Here is a 22,810-nt window from a genome sequence, read left to right as displayed (position 1 = left end):
GAGGTCGATTTAAATTTACCACATGGTTAATTAATGATTCCAGTACTGTATGACAGAGGTGTCAAATGTCGTTATTACATTGTGCAGATAACAATACACCTGACAAATACAATTGTAAGCATATAAAAAAATCTGAAAAACTATATTAAGCAAACATGTTTTCATCTTTCATGTTGCTTTTCTTGTTTTTATGCTCCAAATCCTTTGTCCCCTCTGCACAGATCTCTTCTAAGTATGAATATACAGTCAATGATTATACAAAAAAAAAACCTAATCAAACAGTTGATTAATTCCATATGCTGGAACTCTAATTTACTTGTAGTATTGTTTCAAACTGAAGGGGAGCTCAAAGACTTGTTCAACTAATTTTGCTTAACTCCAGTTTTCCATGATAGGAAACCATGAAACCATACCAAAACCATGCCCCCCAAACACCGGATCACCATCGTCACCCCCCCCTATCTGTCAACCTGTCCTGATCCTCTTCGTCTCCTCCCCTGATGTCCTTCTCCACTTACTTCCAGATTATACTGTCTGCATAGGGTCCTGAACTATGCTTCGCGGGAGCCTGGACCTGCTCTCGTTACACCAATAAGCTATGGTGTGTGGCTAGAATGGAATTACCTGCCTACAAGCAAGAAAAATCCTAGTCATTACTACCTTTAGATGGAAAATAGGTTTCCAGTTCACGACTGACTAAACATCAATGAGATCCTGAACCCATTATTCATTCAGAAATTACATGCAGGTTCACAAAAAAGTATATCCATTTTTGTCTTTGTTTTAATATAAAGTCACTATTTGTTTTTTGTTATAAACCCACCAAATTTGGAATATACTGTATTTGACTTATCATCTTTCACGTCTCAGGTGTAGGAGGGGGGTTTCTATAATCAAAAGGACACATTATGCTTGGGAAAGGCTTATGTGAGTAGGCAAGGAAACGTAACAAAAAGACCATAATATAATCCTTTTGAATTTTTTTTACATTTTCAATTTTAAGTTCAGGGCAATTTCATTTGCCTTTTTTATTCAATGGAAAATGATTCGGTGACATACTGAATTTTTTTCATATTGATCTGAAGACAGATTTAGAATAATAGGGTTAGGATCCATTAATGTCTTAAACTTGCTCTATGATGCAGTAATAAAGTGCGATATAGAATTGAAAATTATTTAACTTTTGAGTTTGTATATTGAGACTTTTAACAAAAACCAAAGAAAAAAAAGAACACCGAACCCATTCAAAAGAATCATCCAGGTTGCACATTAGTGTTGGTGGGGGCGGGGAGTAAAGTGCTTTGAGTAGAGTGTCCTGAAAAGTGCTATATAAGTATTACATGTACTTACTGGTATGTAGTCGGACTGACATTGATGCACCGAGGATGGCTTCCAGATTCAAACTTGCTGGCAAGAGTTACATTATTCCCAAACAGGCAGTATCGAGGCATCTTCACACCAACAACCCCTGCCAGAACGGAGCCAGAGTGAATCCCGATCCTCAGCTGACAGTAAGACAGGAGACAAGAATGAATTAAGGTCGTGCTTCAAAACAAGCACCTTCCAGAGCTTTTATTCTAAGCAAATAAAGGCAGGAGCAGTTACTTGTTCATTTGTTACTTAGGCACATTTGTACTGGAATTAGTAATACACTGGCATTAGACTCATTCAGGAAAAAACAGTCTAGCATTCTAGGAATAGTTACACACATTTCACATTTACCAAGTGACTTTACATTGCCAAGATATCCCAGCCAAAAGCCCAATTATCCTCTCAAACACAGGCATCTCTGAGGCAAACCACTGGCGGGTGCCAGGAAACCTCACATGATGGTAAGCATGGGAGCATACCAAAAGGACAATGGAATAAAAATAAGATGGCAGAAATCAGTGTCAATCAGAACCAATGCTGAACATATTTTCATGATGATAAACAAATCATCTAGGCTACCATGGTCATTATTGTAATTATGTGACCACAGCTTCCTCGTGTATTTAGAGCTGCAACATTTTCACATTAGAAGGCCTCAGAGTAGTCAAGTTTAGAAATTTGCCTGAGCAGAGGTTTTTAACTCTAGCTGATAACAACCTGAATGTACTCCGTACCTGGCAGAAACATCTAGAAAGGATGTTACATTTAACTCCACTTCAGACAGTTTAAGTAGCAGCACACAGACATTTACATTTTTACAGGTGATACACCCATGAAGTGATTGAAATCAGATTGAAATTGGTAATGAAAACTGATTAGGTTCCCATTTTAAAACAGCCTGAAAGACGTACCATTGCTTGTTGTGGTAGTAAAGTCAACTACAGTTACCAAGAACATTAGATCCCAGATTTGTTTGTAGCAGGTACCGGAGATTGATCTGTCACGTGAGATCCACATTTATTCCCAATGGAATATTGCTCTCATGCAAAGCATAACCAATAGGTTAATTTCCAGACAGATTCCAACTTGAGGATGTTCTGTTAGCCTGTTAGTCAGAATGCAGGAGAGCATAATTTCATAAGCGCTAACACAGGGTGCTGTTAGAGAATACTGCATGCTTGGCAGAATATGCTCTTTCCCCGTGAACTCTGTGCTGGTGGAGCAGAAGGAGTCTATTAATACTGCTTAGCAGCCTCCCACTCCTCCCACTCCACCAGAGAAGACACATGGGCCAGCATTAGGAGGCAGCCTGGTAATTACTGTACATGTCTCCTGACAGGGCTGTACACTTTTCGTACGTGTCTTTTTCCAGTTTTCTCTCTGGTTCAGTGATTTTATGATGATGGAGAAAAACAATCTAATTCAATTCTCCTTCTGAGGAGGGCACAATGGGTTGTCCTGAGCTGTCGAATATATGGCGATATATACAGTACGGAGAATGTGAACACAAAGCATCAACCTTTCACAAAATAATATGGTCATATAAAAGCATTTATCCTTGCGCTAGAGAGAAAAATATGCTCTGATCTTTCTGAAGAGTAACTAAAAGCTTGTAGAGGAGTACTGAAGATATCACCCCAAAACAACAGGTAAGAGCAACAGGTAATCATCTCAATGTTTGGGCCTTAAGATTCTGTTTGTGTCCATTTATTCCTGGGTAACAACTTTCTTAAATTGCAAAAAGGAATAAAATAAATATGCTTCTTTCAATCACACAAAAATACTCCCAAACTGACTACTAGTGGCAGACTAAACACCTCATTAGACCGCTGGAAATCTAAACACACTGTGTATGTTCAACACAGTTTTTGTGCACAACTGTGTGCTTATGCTCATACTGTACTCAGTAGTCATACCATAGCATGTAGTAATTAATGTTGGCTGTTAAAAATTTGTCTTTCCATTTCCAGAGCTGTTCCTTTCAATTTCTGTTCCATTCATTTGTACACCACTGTCTGTTTACTCTGCTTTACCCAAGTCTAATTATATCACGATCCACAGAGAAGGTTTGGCAACAGAGGCAGAATACAACACAGAATTGCACGTCTGTTTTCATTTACCGTCCATTTAAGAAAAAAATGCTCGGACCAGACAAGGCAGAGTAATGCTGAGTTCTGTGATAAATCTAGCCCCCACCCTCCTGCTGCTCCATCACTGCACAGCGACGTACAGACCCCCCATTGACCCCAGCAGGAGAGCAGCATTTCCTCACACTCCAGCTGCCTCTCAGAACCCAGATTTCCAAATTAGTTGCAGTTCGGATTGGGAGGGGGGGAGGATCCTGTGTTGACAACACATCAGTACCACACACACCGATCACTCAGTGCACACCTAGTGTTTTGTCTAGCAGAAACAAGATTAGGCCTATGTATGTTATTATAAGTCAAGAAAATGAAATGCCAGTCTTCCTTTACACAGACTTCATCTTTAAGTCCTTATAAGGACCAGCCCACACTAAGTATTGCCACAGAAATAGTGTGAACGCCTGCAGAAGTCAAACAATCTGGCACTAGATTGCTGGCATTTTGTTCTCTTCTTTTCTGGACATACTAACTCTATTTGTACTGCCTTCTGCTATTTTAAAGAGTTAAAAGGAAGCACAATACATGTATATGACAGATGTTTCAGTATTCACAGAACTCCCTCCTCCATTAAGGCAGCTTTTAAAAGACCATTAAAACACTACGTACTGTGCCTTGCAAAATTATGTAAGTTTTTAAATGTTGTGCCTTTAAACCTTTTCTTTGATAAACCTAAATGTATTTATGTACACAGAATTACATTAATAGGCAACACAATTAGTTGTGCAATAACAGTGGATTGCATGATTTCTAAATTCACCTGTCTCTGTGAGATTCCTCAGTCCAGTTAGGTTGTGCATTTCAAGCACAGAGTCAATCATGAATACCAAGAACAATTGAGTTACAGTATAAGGTTGTATAAGCACAGATCAGGAAAAGGGTCTAAATGATTCTAAATATATCTTTGAGCATGGTGAAGCCCATCATTAAGAAGTGGAAGGTACCCAGACACTGCCTAGAGGAGGGTATCCTTCCCACCCCAAACGGACCGGCCGGACAAGGAGGAACCTGTCCGGAGGATGAGAAGGGATGTACACTAACTGTGAGGCCAATGACGATTTTGAAACAGCTACAGAGCTCCACCCTTTAAGGGGGGAATTCTGACTTAGAGGCATTCAGTCATAATCCCATAGATGGCAGCTTCGCACCATTGGAAATGAGAGGAAGTGTCCATGAGTCAACAATATTCCAAGGAATCCGCAAAGCTGGCCCATATGGAAGTGTGGACAACCCAACTCAGATCCCATATGGAGCTTTCAACGAAATAGTTAAGTGATACAGAAACGTGTTGCCAGGTCTTGTGGCCAGAAAAGAAAAAACTGGAACTTTCTGGTCTAAATGCAAAGTGTTACATCTGATGCAAACTCAACATAGAGCATCACCATTCCACCATACTGTCAAGCAAGCATGTTGGTGACAGCACTGTGATACATTTCTGACTTGACCAAAATGACTAGCAGCTAAAATTGCTGCCACCAGTGCTTCCATCGAATACTGAGTTAATGGGTCTGATTCCTTATGCAATAAACATATTTAATGTTTTTCTCTTTGTCTTATATTCATTGTAATGTACCTTACTCTATGAATGCTTCAGGTTGAGTCTCCAGATTTTACATACAATAATAATCAAATGTGTTGAAAAATGAGAATGCATCAATTTGCAAATGTATCCCCAAACGGGACACCAATGGAAGAGTCTGAATATTTTTGCAAGGCACTCTTGTTTTTATTTTCCTTTCAAGACAATAACCATTTAATCTGACCTGCATTTAGGTTTCAGAGTTTGTTTATATCTTGTTCAGTCTTCTTCAATATTCACACACATATCAGTGCCCTCTTACTTTGCACACTATAAGGGAAATACATCAATGTGGTAAAAGTGGTTTTTGAATAAATAATAACTCAAGGGTGGAATTCAGGAAGAAATCAATAGCTACAGTACTGATGAGAAACTTGATACTGAAAGCTTTCACAATAAATAAAATAATATGTCATTGGCGACACACATTGGGGAATTAAAGCACCGAATGCTCAATTTAATGCTGTTTCTATTCAGAATTATACAATCATTTTAGCCCCATCACAGGTACACATTTACATTTCCCTGGTTTAGGAGGACTTTGTTTTTATTGTGTTTTCTAAGAAAATGGCATTTACTGTACCTAATTCCTTTGTCTTTTCACAAAGTCTCACAACAATGTAATTAAGACCTGTTAATGTTATTAACTCAAGCAAGACACATGTGATGTGGTTTCCTCTTGCTGCATAAACATATTCTTCTATTTCCATGTTTATATTCAGACTTAGAATGAGTAATACAATGTTATAATTCCCACTGAAACTATCACCATTCCATGTTTTTTATGTGATGAATAGTTGCTCAGGACAGAACAATGCTGTGCCAATAAAAGTCACAAAAAAAATGAGAGGCCCGGAGACAGACACACACACACACACACACACACACACACACACACACACACACACACACACACACACACACACACACACACACACACACACACACACACACACACACACACACACAGTCTCTCACTCTCTTTCGTTTTCTGCAGACCTGACATTTCTCTGCCTTCCCAGGGAGATGGCCTCAGGTCTGATTGTGTCAAATGTCATCTTTGCTTTGCAACACAGAGGGATACAAAAAAAATTCAGTCTCGGATCCTGTGGTGCTTGCCTTTTTGAACGACGACACCAGCAACGACTTCCCATTCTGGAATCCTTTTATTCTCGTATTCTATTTGTGTTGCATCATGGATTCCCACTGACTACCTCCACTCCACAGATGACTGTACTGCCAGAGAGCAATTGACTATACGAGTGCTACCACCTCAGTAAAATATTAAAGATTCATAATTCCACTGAGGTTAAAAATAGTTGTATGTGCACATTCCTGATGCTTTATACCACACACACTCAAGGGGATAATAAGAGTTTTTATGCACAGCCTTCTGCAAACCACAAACCTAACAATTCTGCTTTGGTGGCTAAGAGTGATGTGATCCTGTTTCTTATGTAGCAGTAAAGAGGTGTTTAACAATCTCTTTCTAGGCCTAACTGCATGAAAATGGAGATTGTGCCTTAATGTGTCATATACTAGGGTATACAACGTTTGACTTACTGCACAATCATATCCAGCAGGGGCTTTACATTTGCTAATAAAAAAACTACAAAAGAATTGAGAATTCAAGACACCTCTAGGGTGTTCCAAATACATCTGGGAACGCATCTTCTAGATAGTGTTCCTAGGGTTCAGTGCACTGAACACTAGCAACATGCTGTTGATTCACCATGAAATGAAATTAAGATGCAACAACTGTTGATTTTGTTTCTTCAAAGTAGGCATTTTTGATTGCCTCCCAGTAAATTTAAATTGTGGGTTTCTGCTGTTAATGGTGTTTCATTGTGTTTATTTCTAACACTTTGTTTATAATGTGGAATATATAATTTTCACATCCTCTCTCTGAATGCTGCCAAGATGAAGGCTAGAGAGGCTCAGGAATTACACGTTAAAACCCCCCTTTCCGCAGTCGTGAAGTAGATTATGGGATTTTGTCATACAGCTTAAACCATTTCAAAGCCAAAGAAAAAGTATTACTAAGAAGTCTTGATAAGGAAATGGAGAATTTGCTTTGAGACCATTTTGCAGAGGTGTGTTCATAAATATTCATTTTAAACGTTTTCCTTTCCTACATTTATGTTTATTACAAAGCAAAATATATATTTTGTTGGAAAATAGGGTACATGGCAGATAATCAAAGCATAAACATATGGTATAAATACAGTATCTAGACTCTCAGTTCTGTATTAGAGCATATCATTTTTATTGGGTGTTAACAATATACTATAATACTCCTCTCCCATCCCAAACATGATAACTCCTGAGGCAACACTCTGATGTCATTAAGTACAAAAATAACTGGAAATGGAGGCTCCATTCAGCATGCCCCAGTGGGTATGGAGTAAAAGGCAAACGATACTTGGAACTTGTTATATTTTGAGCAGCAAATAATAATTAAGAAGCGAACAATAGCAGTACATAGATCCATGCTCCTTCAGTCAGTGGAACAACAATTTCTATCATCTACTTGGCTCCCTAGGAAGCAGAGACACAGGCTCATAAATAACCATTGGCAAAGCTTTGCTTTACTGCAGTTTGCATTTACATCAAACTTGTAAAAAAGACGAAAAAGAACGGCACCCTAAATCAGTAGAAAGCTCATTGAATTCAAGCATAAAAATAAGTGAATCATTTACATTCATTGAAATGGTCCACTATAAGTATGAAAGTATGTGAAACAGTAGTTTCTTTAAAATGTCTTCTTATTTGCAAGTGCTGACAAGAGAAATCTTTTTTTCCCTCGGCCATCATCAGAAGAACGCATGAATGTTCACACAGTTAGCTGAAGGGTGTCTATTCCAGCTGCCTGTTGCCACAGAGATCTCAGGGTAAGAAGCCACATTGTAAACGGTCACAAGGAGAATGTTCTGTGTAAAGACAGCAATTTCAAGGCTTACAGAGCAATTTACCTCAGACAATGTAAACAACTCGCCTTGCTTTTTAATTACCTGAAAGGCACCAACACAATAATTTGATCACCCATGATATACCAGTGTGTTAAACCGTTCTAAAATGCAAACAAATTTTAAGATGCTGTTTATGGGACTTGTCCCCATCTGCAATTTTGATACTCCTCTAATAGTAAACACTGTACACTGTCGTATATTTTCATTCCTGAGTTTTCAGTTTGCTTTACTCTCACACCTTGTCCAAAAGATGATTCATGAGAGGAGATGTCTAGGCAACCAAAAACAAATGAAACATTTACATTTTCGTTCGAGACTTTACATGCGGTAAAGTCAACTACCAGATGTCAAAATGAACAATATTTTTAAACAGAATCAAAAATCAGCACACCTCTTGAACAGACGCTACTTAATCCACAAAATAAGCTCTTTTTCTGCTAGCTTCCTCACCCCTACAAAAATTCGCAAAGTAAAAAATTAAATGCTTTTGTAGTGATCGCTGTTTGCATTGTGATGAGTGCACTGTTGTATTCAGGGTGAAAATGAATGCCAAATTGTATGCTTTATCTTCATATCAGATTGAGTCTCAGATAAACAAGACCTTAAAAAAAGCTATTTGCTCTGGTTAGAACACTATGCATTAAACACTTTTTAACATTAATTATTGTGATGGTGGTGGATGCTATTCCTGCTTGTTTTTCTCATTTTCATCATGTGTCATACTTGATGTATTGGGACTCCCTACCTGTTGCAACAAGGGGCTAGATCATTTCTTCGTAATAGTCTGTAAGTGCTTTTCACAACAGATGTCGGACTACTTATTTTGGCATTTTAATAAAGCACTGTTATCTCCGACCGTTTACCAATATCAAAGTATCTTTCTCTTAAAATAAATATTGCACAGAGGAGTCAGGCTTTCCTTTTTCTTCACAGTTAGCTGATTATATACAGTATACAGTACAGTATGAACTACTTCATTTCTTGTGGCTGTGCATTATAATGAAAAGCAATACCTTTAAAATTGTTTTAACCTTGGTAAAATGCCACTTGTAATTTTGCATCTTCTTGGAAGAAAATGCAAAATATATTTAAAATAATGTATGATTTTTTCTTAAATTTGGGAGGAAAGTCAGATCCTTTCCACAATGTTAATCCTAACATCTGCTTCTACGTATTTACAGGTACGTATGAATATTCCTTTGAACATCTCTCTTGCACCCTTCCTGTTACCCCACTTCACCTTTATAGCAGCTCCCTAGCTCATTCCTCTCAAAAGTGTTGGTGGGGAGGTTCGACAGCCTCTTCATTACAGTAAGGCTGCTTATCTCTCAGCAAGGCGTGTTACTCCAGACAAACCTCTAATACATTTAGTCTCTTTATCACAGTTATTAGCATCTGACCAAACTCCTGAAATAACTGTTAAAGGTTAAACGCATACATTACTTAAATAGCAATATATTCATTTGCTAAATCAAAAGTTTGTTAAATTTCATAAACAGCAAAGGGTTGATATAATTATTAGCAAGGAACATGTCAGAATCTTTTTTACACTAACCCAAAGAACTACAATGCCACTCAAAGGCAGCAGTTCCTTGTCGTTACATGCACTGTAATTAAAATATTATAACCTACCCCATTATATACTAAAAGCTGTCCTTTCACAACAGATTATTGGGCAGTTGTCAATGGACCCCATCTGTTTACTTGTGTCTTTACTCTGCTGGACCTTATCTGACCCCAATCTGTAGCTAGTCTCACTGAATTAAAAAAAACATAAAATAATATTTTTAATTACTATCTGACAGGTAACTTTGTTATGTAATCATACATTTACTTGAGCTAACTTGTTCTTTAATGGGTGTGTTGCTGTGTTTTAAATGTTTTTGACAGATCCTGGACCAAGCAGCAGTGGTTAATTAGAGATCCCCTTAACTAAAACAAATGCATTAATATTTAATATGCAAGCATTTGAAAGTATCAGATGGTGCAGCAGCGCATATGTAAAGTGTATTAGGTAATGTGGTGCATTTCAATTTACAGTTTTCTTATGTAATGATATATTTTATTCTTGAACAGATATCAAAGATAAAGTCTACACCTAATTTTGTTTCTGCCTGTAACCCAGAGCTTTGTGAGTCTTTTGTTTTGTCCCATGCTACTTAAAGCTACGACAAACACATTTAATTCTGTTTCCTGTAGCTTTACAAAACAGAACCCTCAGATTCAGAAACACTGAACCTGAGTACATAATCTGCAGGTTTCATCTAATTTAACAAACTGAGAGGGAGTCAAAGGGTTGAAGCTTTTAAATTATATAGTTCTTTTAGTGAAGCACTGCTGTTTAATTACAATACTAACAGATGTTGAGAGATGGTAGGAAAAGAATTATGTTCTGAGAACTATGACCAAAAATTAACGTTCGACATCTTCTGCTAGTTACTGCATATTGAAATCAGAATCCTCAGAAATTATACTCCATGCTAAAAATAAAATATTCCTGTCTCAACCAATTGGCATACCAGTATGAACACACTGGAGGTAAAGAGGCAATATTAGCTATCAAATAAAACCTACAAGGTATACCCAAAGCCCTATACTGTATATATTCTGAATACTGGCTTTTCTTATTAGTAACTGGATGTTCTTCCAAGATATTCAATTTTTCAAAGCCCTCACTCAGCAGGCTTTCAATACTTTCAATACAAAAAGCTTTCCTTTCTTAACCATTGTGTAAATTACACAATAATTAATTATACCCATGACTGAGGAGACTGAAGGAGGAAGGCCCTGTATAAATCCATCATTTTAGTGTCCCTTCAATGCACTGTCAAGAGGGTGGAGTGAGGTAGGTCAAGCCAGTCCATTACTGCACAAGCCTGATCGTCCCTAACATAAAGGCAAAGTATTACGAAGTCAATGTGTTTGCATTCGTGAAATTGATTAACAAGTTGAACCCGAACCTGTGTAAATGTCATCATTTTCAGCAAAGCAATTTAATAGGACATTAGCTACAAGTTGGTCTTAAGAGGTCTTACAGAGGTAAAGTGAAACAATTAATCCTGGTAAAAGAAGCCGAAGCAAAATCAAAGAAAACAATTATCTTACTTTGACTTACTGAATACCCACTTCCTCAGCGGGGACTGTAGATTGTGTTTGCAATTTAAGTGTCTTTAGACAATGTTTGATAATCATACATTTACTCAGCTTGGGTTTGATTTATTGAAAACAAATACAAACGTTGCAAACTGATGCATTGATTTTTTGTCCAACTAGAACAAATGAACTTAAATCACAATATGAAAGCAAAGTGTGAGGTGAATGGAAACGCACAACTTGACTTCTCATCAAATCATTCTTTGTCCGGCATATAAGAAGACAAGAACTGGGAAGAGAACACATTCTTCACGTTATAATAGAAAGTCTGCTTTGAACAAAGGACAGTAATTCAGTCCAAAAGGTGTGTGGACTTCATCTGAACTCTAGAGATTCAATTACTGCTTTGCATTTTGTCTGGCCATCCATAACATCTTATATCTAACCTCACAAAGCATCAACTCCGGGAGGGAACATTATAACGAAATTTTATCATCACATGAAATAAAAAAATCAAATCAAAAATCACTTCACAGAATTTTTCCATCCATACATCATGAGGCATTGCTTGTTGCCATTTTGAACTTCCTCATTTAAGAAACACGTAAAGTCACAGGGGCATATTCTATTTCCCGTTAATGCACAACCTAACAGTTCATTCCCGCAAATTTGCAGAATTTGGTTTTTAATCACTATACAGTAGCCTGCCTGTATCAGATGTACTCTAAAAGTTTAGCACTGAGGGTAAAATGATTGCTTGAAAACATTCTTGCATCTTGCAGCTTTCTTATCTCCTTACCTTGATGGGTTTTCCATCCGGTGTCAGAACTTCTTCTGAGAGCTCCATCATCTTTAGTGCCATTAGTGCAATGGGCTTGGCGTGGCTGTCACTCTTCCTGTGGAGGCCTCCAGCCACACAGTAAGCATCACCTATTGTTTCAATCTGTCAGGGAAAAACACAGCAAGTGATTACCTTCTTTAACCCTTTCCTGATCAGGAGAGCAAGCAAGCCAATGCTGCAATGGAGGATCATTACTTTGAATTGGATTAGGGTAGAAAAGACCCTTTTTGGTTTCTCAGATGAACTGTAAAAAGCGCGTCTATCGTGCTTTCTTCGTTTTGTAATGTTTGCTTTAAAAACAGAGCCGTGCCGTTAAAATTTTAAATAGCAAACTCATCCCCATTTTAATAATCTTTTTCCTGATTAACTGAATAACATTTCATGTGTAGCTATTGATGGTTGCTGGTTTGTTCGAGAGGCAGTATAACATTGGTTGTGAAGGAACAAGTCATAGGTTTATTCCATGCTGAAAAGAGAAGAAAGAAAACAAAGTTTCAGCTGTGGAGTCTTCTTCGGGTGTCCACAAGCTACTGTGTAATGAGTCCAGCAGAGTTTTAAAGAGTGCATGTTCAGGGCACAAAAAGCACAGAGAACAATTTATTATTTCTATATCAAGTGACAGAATATAGGTCACTGGGACTATCAGAAGTTACCTCTGCTGAGAGTAATGATTATCTTTTCAACTTTCCTGGATTACATCTCAATTGCTATCCTAGTAAATATTAGCTAGGCTGATTACATTCCCAGAAACTCTCCATCTCAGAAGATGACAGAAACATCATTTTTTATGGAGTCCCTGTACATAATCAAACTGTAGGCTGTGCATGCTTTTACAGCATAAACCCAGTTCTAGTGCTTTTTTTCATGGCAAGTTAAGCACAAAGCAGTACACCTCTTTGCCAGAAAAAAAGTTCTATATCATAATGTTGATATGATTATTAAAATTTTTAATGCCAAACAACAATCCCATTTGACCCCTTTTTTGACAAACAGCAAAGGGTGATGGACAATTTAATTGTTGTGAGGAACGGAAATGTCAGTCTTCAGTCAGACCATGCTCAAGCCTTACAGCACATAAATAAATCTTCTCTAAAACTATAAAGGCTGTCTTGTTCGTGCAGTTAACAGGAATCAATGCAATTCAACTTTGCCTCTGGCCGCCACATCTTTGCCTCTTGTAAGTAACTAAGTTCAGGACTCAGACATATCCTTGGTCAGTATTTTTTTAAGAACTTTGCACTTGAGGGAGAAAGGAAACCCATTACTGTGAAGCACAAGTGAAAGAGGTCAGCACTTTTATGGATGAACCTGGCAATTTGAGCAGCAACTCATATCAAGACCTCCACAGGCCATTTTTCCTGCTGATTCACCAAGTCTTCAAGGCACAGGGTTTTTCATTAAGAGGCTGACTGCGCCGTGTGAACAAACAGAGTGGCCAGCCGTAGCACAGAAGACATTCCAGACATCAAATAAGCCCTCATTTATTCAAGTTCATTCAGTGGCACACAGACAGGATGCACAAAAAAAAACAAAGACAAAATGTCCTTCTGAAAGAAAAGGCTCTGCAGTCACAGTGTCAGACTGGCGTGGTGGTTAGCACTGTTGCTTCACAGCCCCAGGATACTGGGATCGATGCTGGCTGGCACCTGTCTGTGTGGACATTGCATGGATTTTTGCTGGGTTTGCTGGTTCCCCCCAAAGACAAGTATTTTAGATGTGATCGGCTCTTGCCGTGTCTATTGGGATGGTGATGTGCCCATAAATAGAATATTTACCTTAAATAGTACAGCAGATGATAGATATTACATTTGCTCTGGACCTGTATCGTCTTTGCTGAGTGTCAGGCCAGAAAGAAACCAAACATCTTCAGCAGCTTTACATAAAAGGCTCTCTTATTCAAAAGAGTCAATTGCATTTTTAGGAAGCATTGAAAAATTAACTCCAGAATTTGACAATGTGCAATACAATGAGACATGGGAACATTATTCCTTTCATAGTAATTTTGGTATGACTAAAAAGTATCATGGCACTGCTGATATTAACTAAATAGTACTGATGGTATTCAATTGGTCAAAATACTGACAAGAGACTTTAAACTGAGGATGTTAATGCTATTAGCTGCATTAACCCTTAGTTTTGTAGCATTTCATATCTTTAAATTATAGTATCTGAGGTCTTTAAAGGGCAGGTGCAGACAATATTCTTCTTATATATCTTAAATATTGTTATGGGTTGTGTCAAGTACTGTATAAATTGTTATTTTAATTGCCCCTTTTCTTAGCTAATCTGGTTTATGAGGGGGGATATACTGTACAAAGCATTTGCACTGCTGAGGGGTTCATCTAAATCAGATCAGTGGTATTATTTCAAGTAAAATTATTTTTACTGTATATCCAGTTGGATCTGTTTGCCACTCTCATTTATTTTAATGCATTTTTGTCTGGGGGACAAGATGTCTCCTCTGTAGCATCACTAAATGGCTATGCTTACCTGTTGTAGAAATACAGATTTTATTTAAGCTACCTATCCTTACTAAAGATTTATGTCCACTTATAAATATACTAGGGAAGTCAATGTTAGTGGGAGGTTGAATATAATGTTGAGCTCTAAGACCTCAATCGCAGACATTAGTTTCGTGTAAACGTACTGTATATTTTGTTATCTTGGTATTGTATTAACCATATTCTATTAACTATAATCTTGTTTTTTCATCCAAAATATCGGTTTAACTTTTACAAAACGCCCCTACTATTTTATAAAATTCACCACAATAAATTTAAACTTTCCATGCATGTATCAAAGTTAAAATTCATTTAGAAATATAGAGAATACTGTCTCACCTTGTAGACATCCAGGATGCCACACTGGTAATCAAAGCGAGTGTAGAGCTCGTTCAGCATGCTGATGACCTGCATGGGGGTGCACTGGGCACAGATGGCTGTGAAGCCCACTATGTCGGAGAAGAGCATGGTGACATCGTCGAACTTGCGCGCCTGCACCGTTTTACCCTGCCACAGCTGCTGGGCCACGTCCCCGGGGAAGATAGAATAGAGGAGGTCCACGGTCTTCTTCTTTTCCTCCTCCAGGGCCTGGTGCGTCCTCTCCAGCGTGGCCTTCAGCTTGTCCATACGTTTCTTCAGCCCGTCCTGGGCCTTGGCCTGTTCCCCCACTAGGATGACGTCTCGTGTGGCGTCGTGGATTGGGATGTCTGACAGGTGCAGACCTCGGCCCATCAGCTCCTCCAGCTTGTCCACGCAGGGAGAACCCAAAAAAAGGATGGAGTTGGACTCGGGGACATGGATCATCTGTCCTTTAATTTCCATCACCTGAAATGCATATAATAAATTAACTATTGTTCACGAGGAATGACAAACACCCAAGTATAAAGCATTATGGAGTGAAATTGTGGCTTAACCTGCTTGACTGAGGGCTGGCCTCCCGGCCATAGGACAAGGAGACCAGGACCCCCATGCAGGGTGACCAAGGGGCAGCTGCAGAGGTGGAGATGGGGTGGAGGTGGGATGCAAGAGACGTGCAAGAGAGAGATGGGGATCTCATAGGTATTTATAGCGTTTTGGAGAGGAATGGATTGTCAGGAGCGATTACTAATTACTGACAGCTGAGTCCAATTGAGCTTGGTTGTTGTTATCCCTCCCGAACTTTTGTTCTAAACTCCACTAGGTAGGCAGTGTAGGTTTTCAGTTAATAACTATTCAGCACTCATGGTGCATTGAATTTTTTAATTAACAGGTAGCATAATTGAAATTTCATAATTGAAAACAGTGCAAATGTTACTTAAAATGTAACTAAAACGAGTGCAGCGCAGCTTTTGCTTAACTTTGTGTGCCATCAACAGTGGCAAAACCTTAAGTAAAATGATCTGTGCTTCGTTTGAGTAGCGCAGTTGCTGGAGATCCCTGCGGGGCAATCTATGTGATGACATATTTAATTTCTCTTACACACACACAGAAAAAAAAAGCTTAGATTTAGAATTTCTGTCAGTTGTGTAACGAATGCAGTGAACTGTGCCAGACGATCCAACCGTTCTATTTCCAGCCTCCACTGAGCTTTTGCAGAATCAAGTAGCCCAAAGGCTGGAAGTCTCACCTTGCTTTCTTCTGCACTCCCCCTCCCACCCCCATTGTCAGTCACACTGCATTCAAAAGTGTTTCTATCCCTGGTGGGCATTTCACTGGAGTTCTCCTGCTTGTCAGGAGGGACATTCAAAGGAAGAGAAAAGCATCATACAAATATAATCCTGCACTTCCTGAATGGCCAGCTACTGTAGTACAACAGTACAGCGAAATATCCAAAACAGTAATGCACATTTTTATTATTCTCCAAATAATTATGGGTTAGTCTATGCATAGTCTAATGACGACCCCTTAAACATCCTTGATTAACAATTCATAATCAGATACATCAAATAACACATCAACATGCTGAAAACAAATTTTAAGTCTTTAATCTTGTGTGTATTGCTATTTGAAAATTGTTTACAGGGGCACAATTCTAATGCCACCTAACCCTAAAACTCAAACCAGACCTTATGTTTTCTGTCCAAGATGCATTAACTATATTTACTTTTCTTTATCTTGAAAGCCAGCATACTTTATTATATTTTGTCGACCACAGAGGCCTGTGGAACCTGGAGACTTGCAAGAGCTACAAATCACGGAGGCAAAAAAGCTTGTATTATACTATTATGGTCTTCCCTACAGGATAATGAAATACAACCAAGGCAATATTGATTTCAACTTCAGTAGATCAAGGTGGGCAGCAGGCTTGCCTGAGCAAAAGTAAGCAATACATTATAACATTTAAGAACTGAGTCCTGCTAGAGGCTGGGTAAACCTGGCACCTTGCAAGAAATAAAAAAAATCAATTATACTGACCGACATTATAGCTACTCAGGAACATGAAATTATGAAAGAGACAGGCAATAGGCCTAAGTAATTAAAATGCTATATATTGAACAATACAGCTTTTACCACCCCCTCTCTTCAGGGGTTAAAGGTATCTGCTTTGTCTGTTTCACAAGGATTAGCTGGACAATAAGAGGTCTTTGAGTGTCTTTTTCTCAGACTACGGTTGTTAATGTAGTATTTTGTCTCTCCAAAATGTTAAACATATTACCTTGCCAAAAAGGTGTCACCCACCAAGAGTCATTTAAAGTTCCTCTGCTGTATGAAGATGACAGGACGTCATGATGATTTGATAGCAATTTGTAATGTCAGTCCTATGTTGAAAGAATACTACAGAAATATCGTCCTGAAAACTGTGTTAGTGTGTTTTTGGAAATGATGACATTTCCCATGATGCCTGAAATAAACTCCCAATGTTACAGGCTTTGACTGACCTTCTTATCACAAATTCCAAGCCCATTCCTTAATGGCAGATTTCTGTGTAACAGGGGCTCTTAATGGATAGCCAGAAGCAGGTTTTGGGGATGTAGCTTGTGATTACCAGGGCTGATTAAATCTCTACTTTACCTCAGGCCTAATTGAACTAAATGGCCATGTCTATCTCAATGCCTAAGAACGTTTTAATGATGGCAGGTGACCAACATAGAACCTAAGAAGAATCCAACGAGAAAAATTAATCTGACCCAAGCCAAGTGTGTGGCAGACTCTAAGTAAAAAATATGCTCTAAGAACACTACCAAAGATCAAGACCTGATGAACGCATTTGATTTGGTAAGACTTAGGTCTGTGCGAAGAACTGAAAAAAAAATGCGTCAGCTGGCAAAAGAAATAAGGAAATGTGCAAACTGGTTTTCAGGTTATGCTTATTCTGATCATCCACAAAGTTCTTTTTCGTTAAACAGTTCAACAAAACTATGCCCAATTAATCATTTTTAAATCCGCCTACCAAGCCCAACCTGATTAAAATTACAACATTCTAGATCTAGATTTTTGGGAACACATATTAAAAAAATGCTCTAAAATTATGCCATCCTTATTCTTAAGCATTATCATTGCAGGATTTCGAGGATTATAGACTGCATGGGTATTACTCCTCTTCCGCAATGCTAATCTTGCCACAGTCTTGCTCTCTGGATTAACCAGGCAAATCTGACTGTTTTCAGTAGCTAATGTCACAAAAAATGATTCCGCCTATGAGTAAGCTTGCAACAGTACAAGTCTCTGTATTATTTATAGAATCCCCTGTGGTATTACATAACATATAAAACCATTGCTTGAAGTCAAACATAGTGTGTCCATGTTTGAGGCTTTATATAAAATGTGGCCTGTGAAAAGAGATATAAAAAAGATTACAAATGAGAGGCCATTTTGCCTATCCAGCCCACTAGGTGACTGGCAGCTAATTGATCAGAACCTCTCCTTGAAAGAAGCCAGACTATGGCCTTCCACAATATGGCAGGGTTAGGGTTCAACAATCCCATAATCCTCTATATGAAAAGGAATAAGTAAAAGGTTTATTCCATGCTGAAAAGAGAAGAAAAGAAGCACATTTCAGCTGTGGGGCCTTCTTCAGGTGTGGAAGGCTCCACAGCTGAAATGTTGCGTTTGTCTCAGCATGGAATAAACCTTTACTCGTTCCTTTGCAGCCTGCGCATGCTGATGCAGCTACCTATACAAACAGCTCTGTAGGGGAAGATGCTTCCCATTTTCAATTTTAAAAGCACTTGCCCTTAATTTGCACCTGTCTTCTGGTTCATGTAAGAACCTTGGTTTAACATTTCACCCAAAGAAGAGGAACTCCTACAGCACAGCCCTTGTTCAGGAAAGGTCATTTGATCCAGAGATAACAGTGCTGACTACAGGCCCATCAGCACCACTTGCACCAGCAAGACGGTTTTGAGGTTTTCCTTTGATGTGCTGAATCCCTTTACCAGAGCCAGACTTCTCATTAGTTTACAATAACGGCAAAACACGTCCCACTGTTTATTGGGATATCATTTTTGTATGCAGCTCAAAAGAAAGAGACACCAGCTTTGACAAGGCCGCACACATTGCCTGAGAAATCCAATTTCAAAACACATTATTATAGTCTAATATTATAATTACAAAAACACATTCAGAACTGTGTAGGATCGTCTTGTGTTTAATAATTTTGACTTGGTGGGGTAATGTTTCTGCATTGCATGAGTTTGCTGCAATAAATTCACTTGAGCACAAAACAGTCTTACGACGAGCAAGAAAGAAAATTCTGACATAATCTGATTTCCGCTGTCTGTGAAATTCAAAATTTCATTAGTGCCTTTGGCAAATCGCTAGCCCCCTAAAAACATAATCCCATTCCTCTACGAGTCTACACTTGATGAAAATTAGATTGGTGATATCAAGTTGATGGTGTTATTTGTTGTTGATGTTCATAGCAAATGTAAACTGCAAAATATAAAATCATTTTATTTCTTTCTAAACTCGAATGAAAATGAGAATTTTTTCAATGTGCATTTACAATAAGGGTATTATTAGATTAGTTGTCAGGGAGCAGTTCTCTACTGTTGGGAAACTTCTTGTAGTTACTGTATTTATTACCACAACTTCAATATACTGTACTGTATCTGGTGATTTGCCACATAGGCGAAATTTAAACACTACAGCTATTTATGTACATTATAAAATGCATATAAGACAATGACACCCCCAGATCCATACAAAACATTTCCATAGTGACATCAGGGTTAATATGCAATAAGTCACAGCACTGCAAAACAAGGCACAAAAGCACCAACAGTGAATTTCCATATCAAAGTATGGCGATTCATTAAGATCAGAATTGTCCCTGGGTATATCATATTTGCACTTTGCTGCCTGCCTGGAATGAATAAGATAACTGAAGTAAAGGCTTCACAATTTCCCAGCCAGCTTATGAAAATTCATTAGAAGCGACAATGTAATTTAAAGGAGCATAAGATATTTCACTTGATAACACCGGTGGCTTATCGCTTAAAACACTAACAAAACAACTGAACCCTTTACCTTGGGGTGATAGTTGCTATGCACATTTGTTTAGAGATATTACAGTGTTTCAGTGGTGCAAGCAGATAATAATATTGAATACATTTTAAAAAGGGGGAGGGCTATTTTCTGGACAGTGATATGTTAGAGATTAGGAGACCAACCGTATTGTTTAATTTATCTACCCCTGCACCCTGCCGCCTCTTACAGCTCAGAGAGGAAAACTCTGTTCATAAAAAGAGAATACTCTGCTGTTTTCCAATTAACAGCTTCTACTTGTGGCCAGTATCCACAATGGCCCAGTTTGTTGGATATTGTTGGCAGCAATAAGTGGCCAAGTGGAACAAGTCACCTCCGGTCTGAAAACCTCCTTTTAATAACCATCCTCAATTTCTGTTTAGCAAAAAAATTGAACTGGGAACATAAGCCCGTTCAGTAGCATTCCATCGACAAAGGCGACATTATAACTACTCAGAAGTACAACCAAAAATCCTAGCAAATGGATGCCTAAGGAACGAGATAAGAATTAAAGCATCTTAATAGGATTTCTGACGTTAACAGAAACAAGGAAAACAACTTCATTCATTTTTTAAATGTATATTTAAGCTTCAAAAGATTACTTTGTTTTTAGCCGTGCAAGGTTTCTCACTGCCGAGAAGAGGTTTTTGAAACCCACTGATAAATATGGACACATTTACAGTTTTGCCATGACAGCCTTCTTGATAAAAAAACTGTGTAAATATCCCATAGGGTTTCTTTTAACTAATTCCACGTCTCCTGAAACACAATGATGCATGAATTAAACAAACAATGAGTAATTAAGATACAGGAGATGTGAAAAAGTAAGTGAACCCTTAGTTTCATTAACTCACTTAAAGGAATAATTAAAATCAGGTGTTTAATTAAGTAGGAGTTCAAAAGGCCCTAACCTACTGTATATAAAGATGAGAAAACTATTTGTTTGAGCCAAGTCATGCCACAATCTAAGAAAATCTTTGAGGACCTCAGAACAAGAGTCAATGATGCTCATCACTCTGAAAGGGTTACAATCCATTTCTTAGGATTTGGCAGTTCATCAATCCATTTTGAGACAGACCATCAACAAATGAAGAACGTTCAAGGCCACAGTCACTCTACGTATGAGCAGTGATCCTATCAAAATCTCACCAAGGACAAACTGAAAAATTATCAGGGAGGATTCAAAGAACCCAGAGTAACATCCAAGGAACTGCAGGCCACTCTGGTCTTGACTAATATAACTGTTCATGACTCAACAATCAGAAAACAACTGAATAAGAGTGGTTTCCATGGCAAGGAGAAAACAACTGCTCTCTCCATAAAGAACACTGCTGCCCATCAGAAGTTCTCCGAAGAGCACAAAGATGACCCACAAGGCTTCTGGTATAATATTATTTGGACAGACCAGTCAAAGGAAGAACTTGTTTGCCTCAATGAGTAAGGTTATGTTTGAGCAAGACCAAATGCTGCTTTTGAACAGAAGAACCCAACCATCAACTACTGTACTTGTAATGGACGGCTGAAAGGACCTGCAGGCGGCAGCAGCCAAAGTTAGGAGAAGGATCCTGATGTAGGAGGAGGCTGAAATAGCTAGAGAGAGCCTTTGGCAGGCAGCAGTGATGTGTGAGCAAAGCAGGCAAGCAGGCAGGGGCACCAGCAAGACACAACTGAGATAGAAGCAGGTAGAAGCTCAAAGGGGAAATCCAAGTGGGGTGGTCAAACAGGCGAGAGGTCCAAATGCTGGAGAGGGTTCACAAAGTCGGGCAATCCGGACCAAACGAGGGAGATCAACGACCGAAAAAGGGAAGGTTAAGGAAGTATGTTCAGGGGAACAAGCGAGGTGTCAAGCCAGGGAGAACTTCAAAACGGCGAGAGACACAAGAAGGTCACAAAAGCTAACGCTAAGACTGAGCACTCTAACGGCACTCGAGTGGGATTAAAAACCCTGCTGGGAACAAGGTAAACGCCGTTAATTACGTGTCGGTGGTATTGACAAACTGCCTGACCGCATTATCACGGGAACAGGCAAATTGGAAGATTGATTCGATGACTGACCACAGGCCATGGTGTTACGGTAGCTGGAGACAGCACTTACCCTGCCACAAGCATTACAAAAAGCATGGTGATAGGAATGTGATGGTTTGGGGCGGCTTTGCTTTGGACCTGGATAATCTGCCATCATTGACACAACCAGGACTTCCGCATTGTATCAAAAGATTCTAGAGGAAAGTGTCAGGATGAACAAAAAGTGATTTTTGCATTAAGACAATGTTCCTAAACATACAAGGAGATCTACAAAAGAATGACTGCAGAAGAAGACATTTAGAATTTTACAATGGCCTAGTCAACTTTCTGACCTAAACCGCATTAAAATGTTGTGGCAGGACCAGAAACGAGCAGTTCATGCAAGGCAGCCCTCAAATGTGTCTTCAACCTTTACCACCTTCAGTACAAATGTCACAGAGTTGAAGTAGTTCTGTACGGAGGAATGGGCCAAAACCCCTCAAAGCAGGTGTGTGAGACTGATCAACGGTTACAGAAGGTTTTTAGTTGCAGTCATGGCTACTCAGGGTGTTGCTACCAGTTACCGCATCAAAAATATTTTCCTAGCACTGTATATTCTTAGAATTAAATCAGTAATTTTAAAGAAAATTCAATCAGTCTGCTAAAAAATATTGTGAAGGAAGTAAGCTGTGTGAAATTTAGGTGAATCAGTTTTATGGATATAAAAATACTTTCAGCAAAAAATATAAAATCATCTGAATTTAACCATCCTAAAGAATTATACTAATACTAAAAAAAAACAAAAAGCACACAGCAGAAAACATGAATACCATGTCTCTACCTAATTATTCAGATTGAATGAAGAG

At 38.6% G+C, this 22,810-nt stretch overlaps 1 protein-coding gene across 1 annotated transcript in view; it reads right to left on the bottom strand.

The window, feature by feature from the left end:
* The window catches only part of gucy1a2 (guanylate cyclase 1, soluble, alpha 2), a 51,295-nt gene that overhangs the window by 13,227 nt on the left and 15,258 nt on the right, over positions 1-22,810 (bottom strand). The window contains exons 5-7 of the mRNA XM_006627821.3: positions 14,835-15,320; positions 11,953-12,096; positions 1,351-1,505 (exon numbers count right to left, since the gene is read on the bottom strand). Coding sequence (XP_006627884.1) covers positions 1,351-1,505; positions 11,953-12,096; positions 14,835-15,320 — 785 coding nt within the window. The remainder of the gene's footprint in view (positions 1-1,350; positions 1,506-11,952; positions 12,097-14,834; positions 15,321-22,810) is intronic.

Source organism: Lepisosteus oculatus, chromosome 5, assembly GCF_040954835.1.
Source record: "Lepisosteus oculatus isolate fLepOcu1 chromosome 5, fLepOcu1.hap2, whole genome shotgun sequence".
NCBI lineage: Eukaryota > Metazoa > Chordata > Actinopteri > Semionotiformes > Lepisosteidae > Lepisosteus > Lepisosteus oculatus.
The sequence above is the reverse complement of the archived record's forward strand: the minus strand, read 5'-3'. Positions and strand labels throughout refer to the sequence as shown.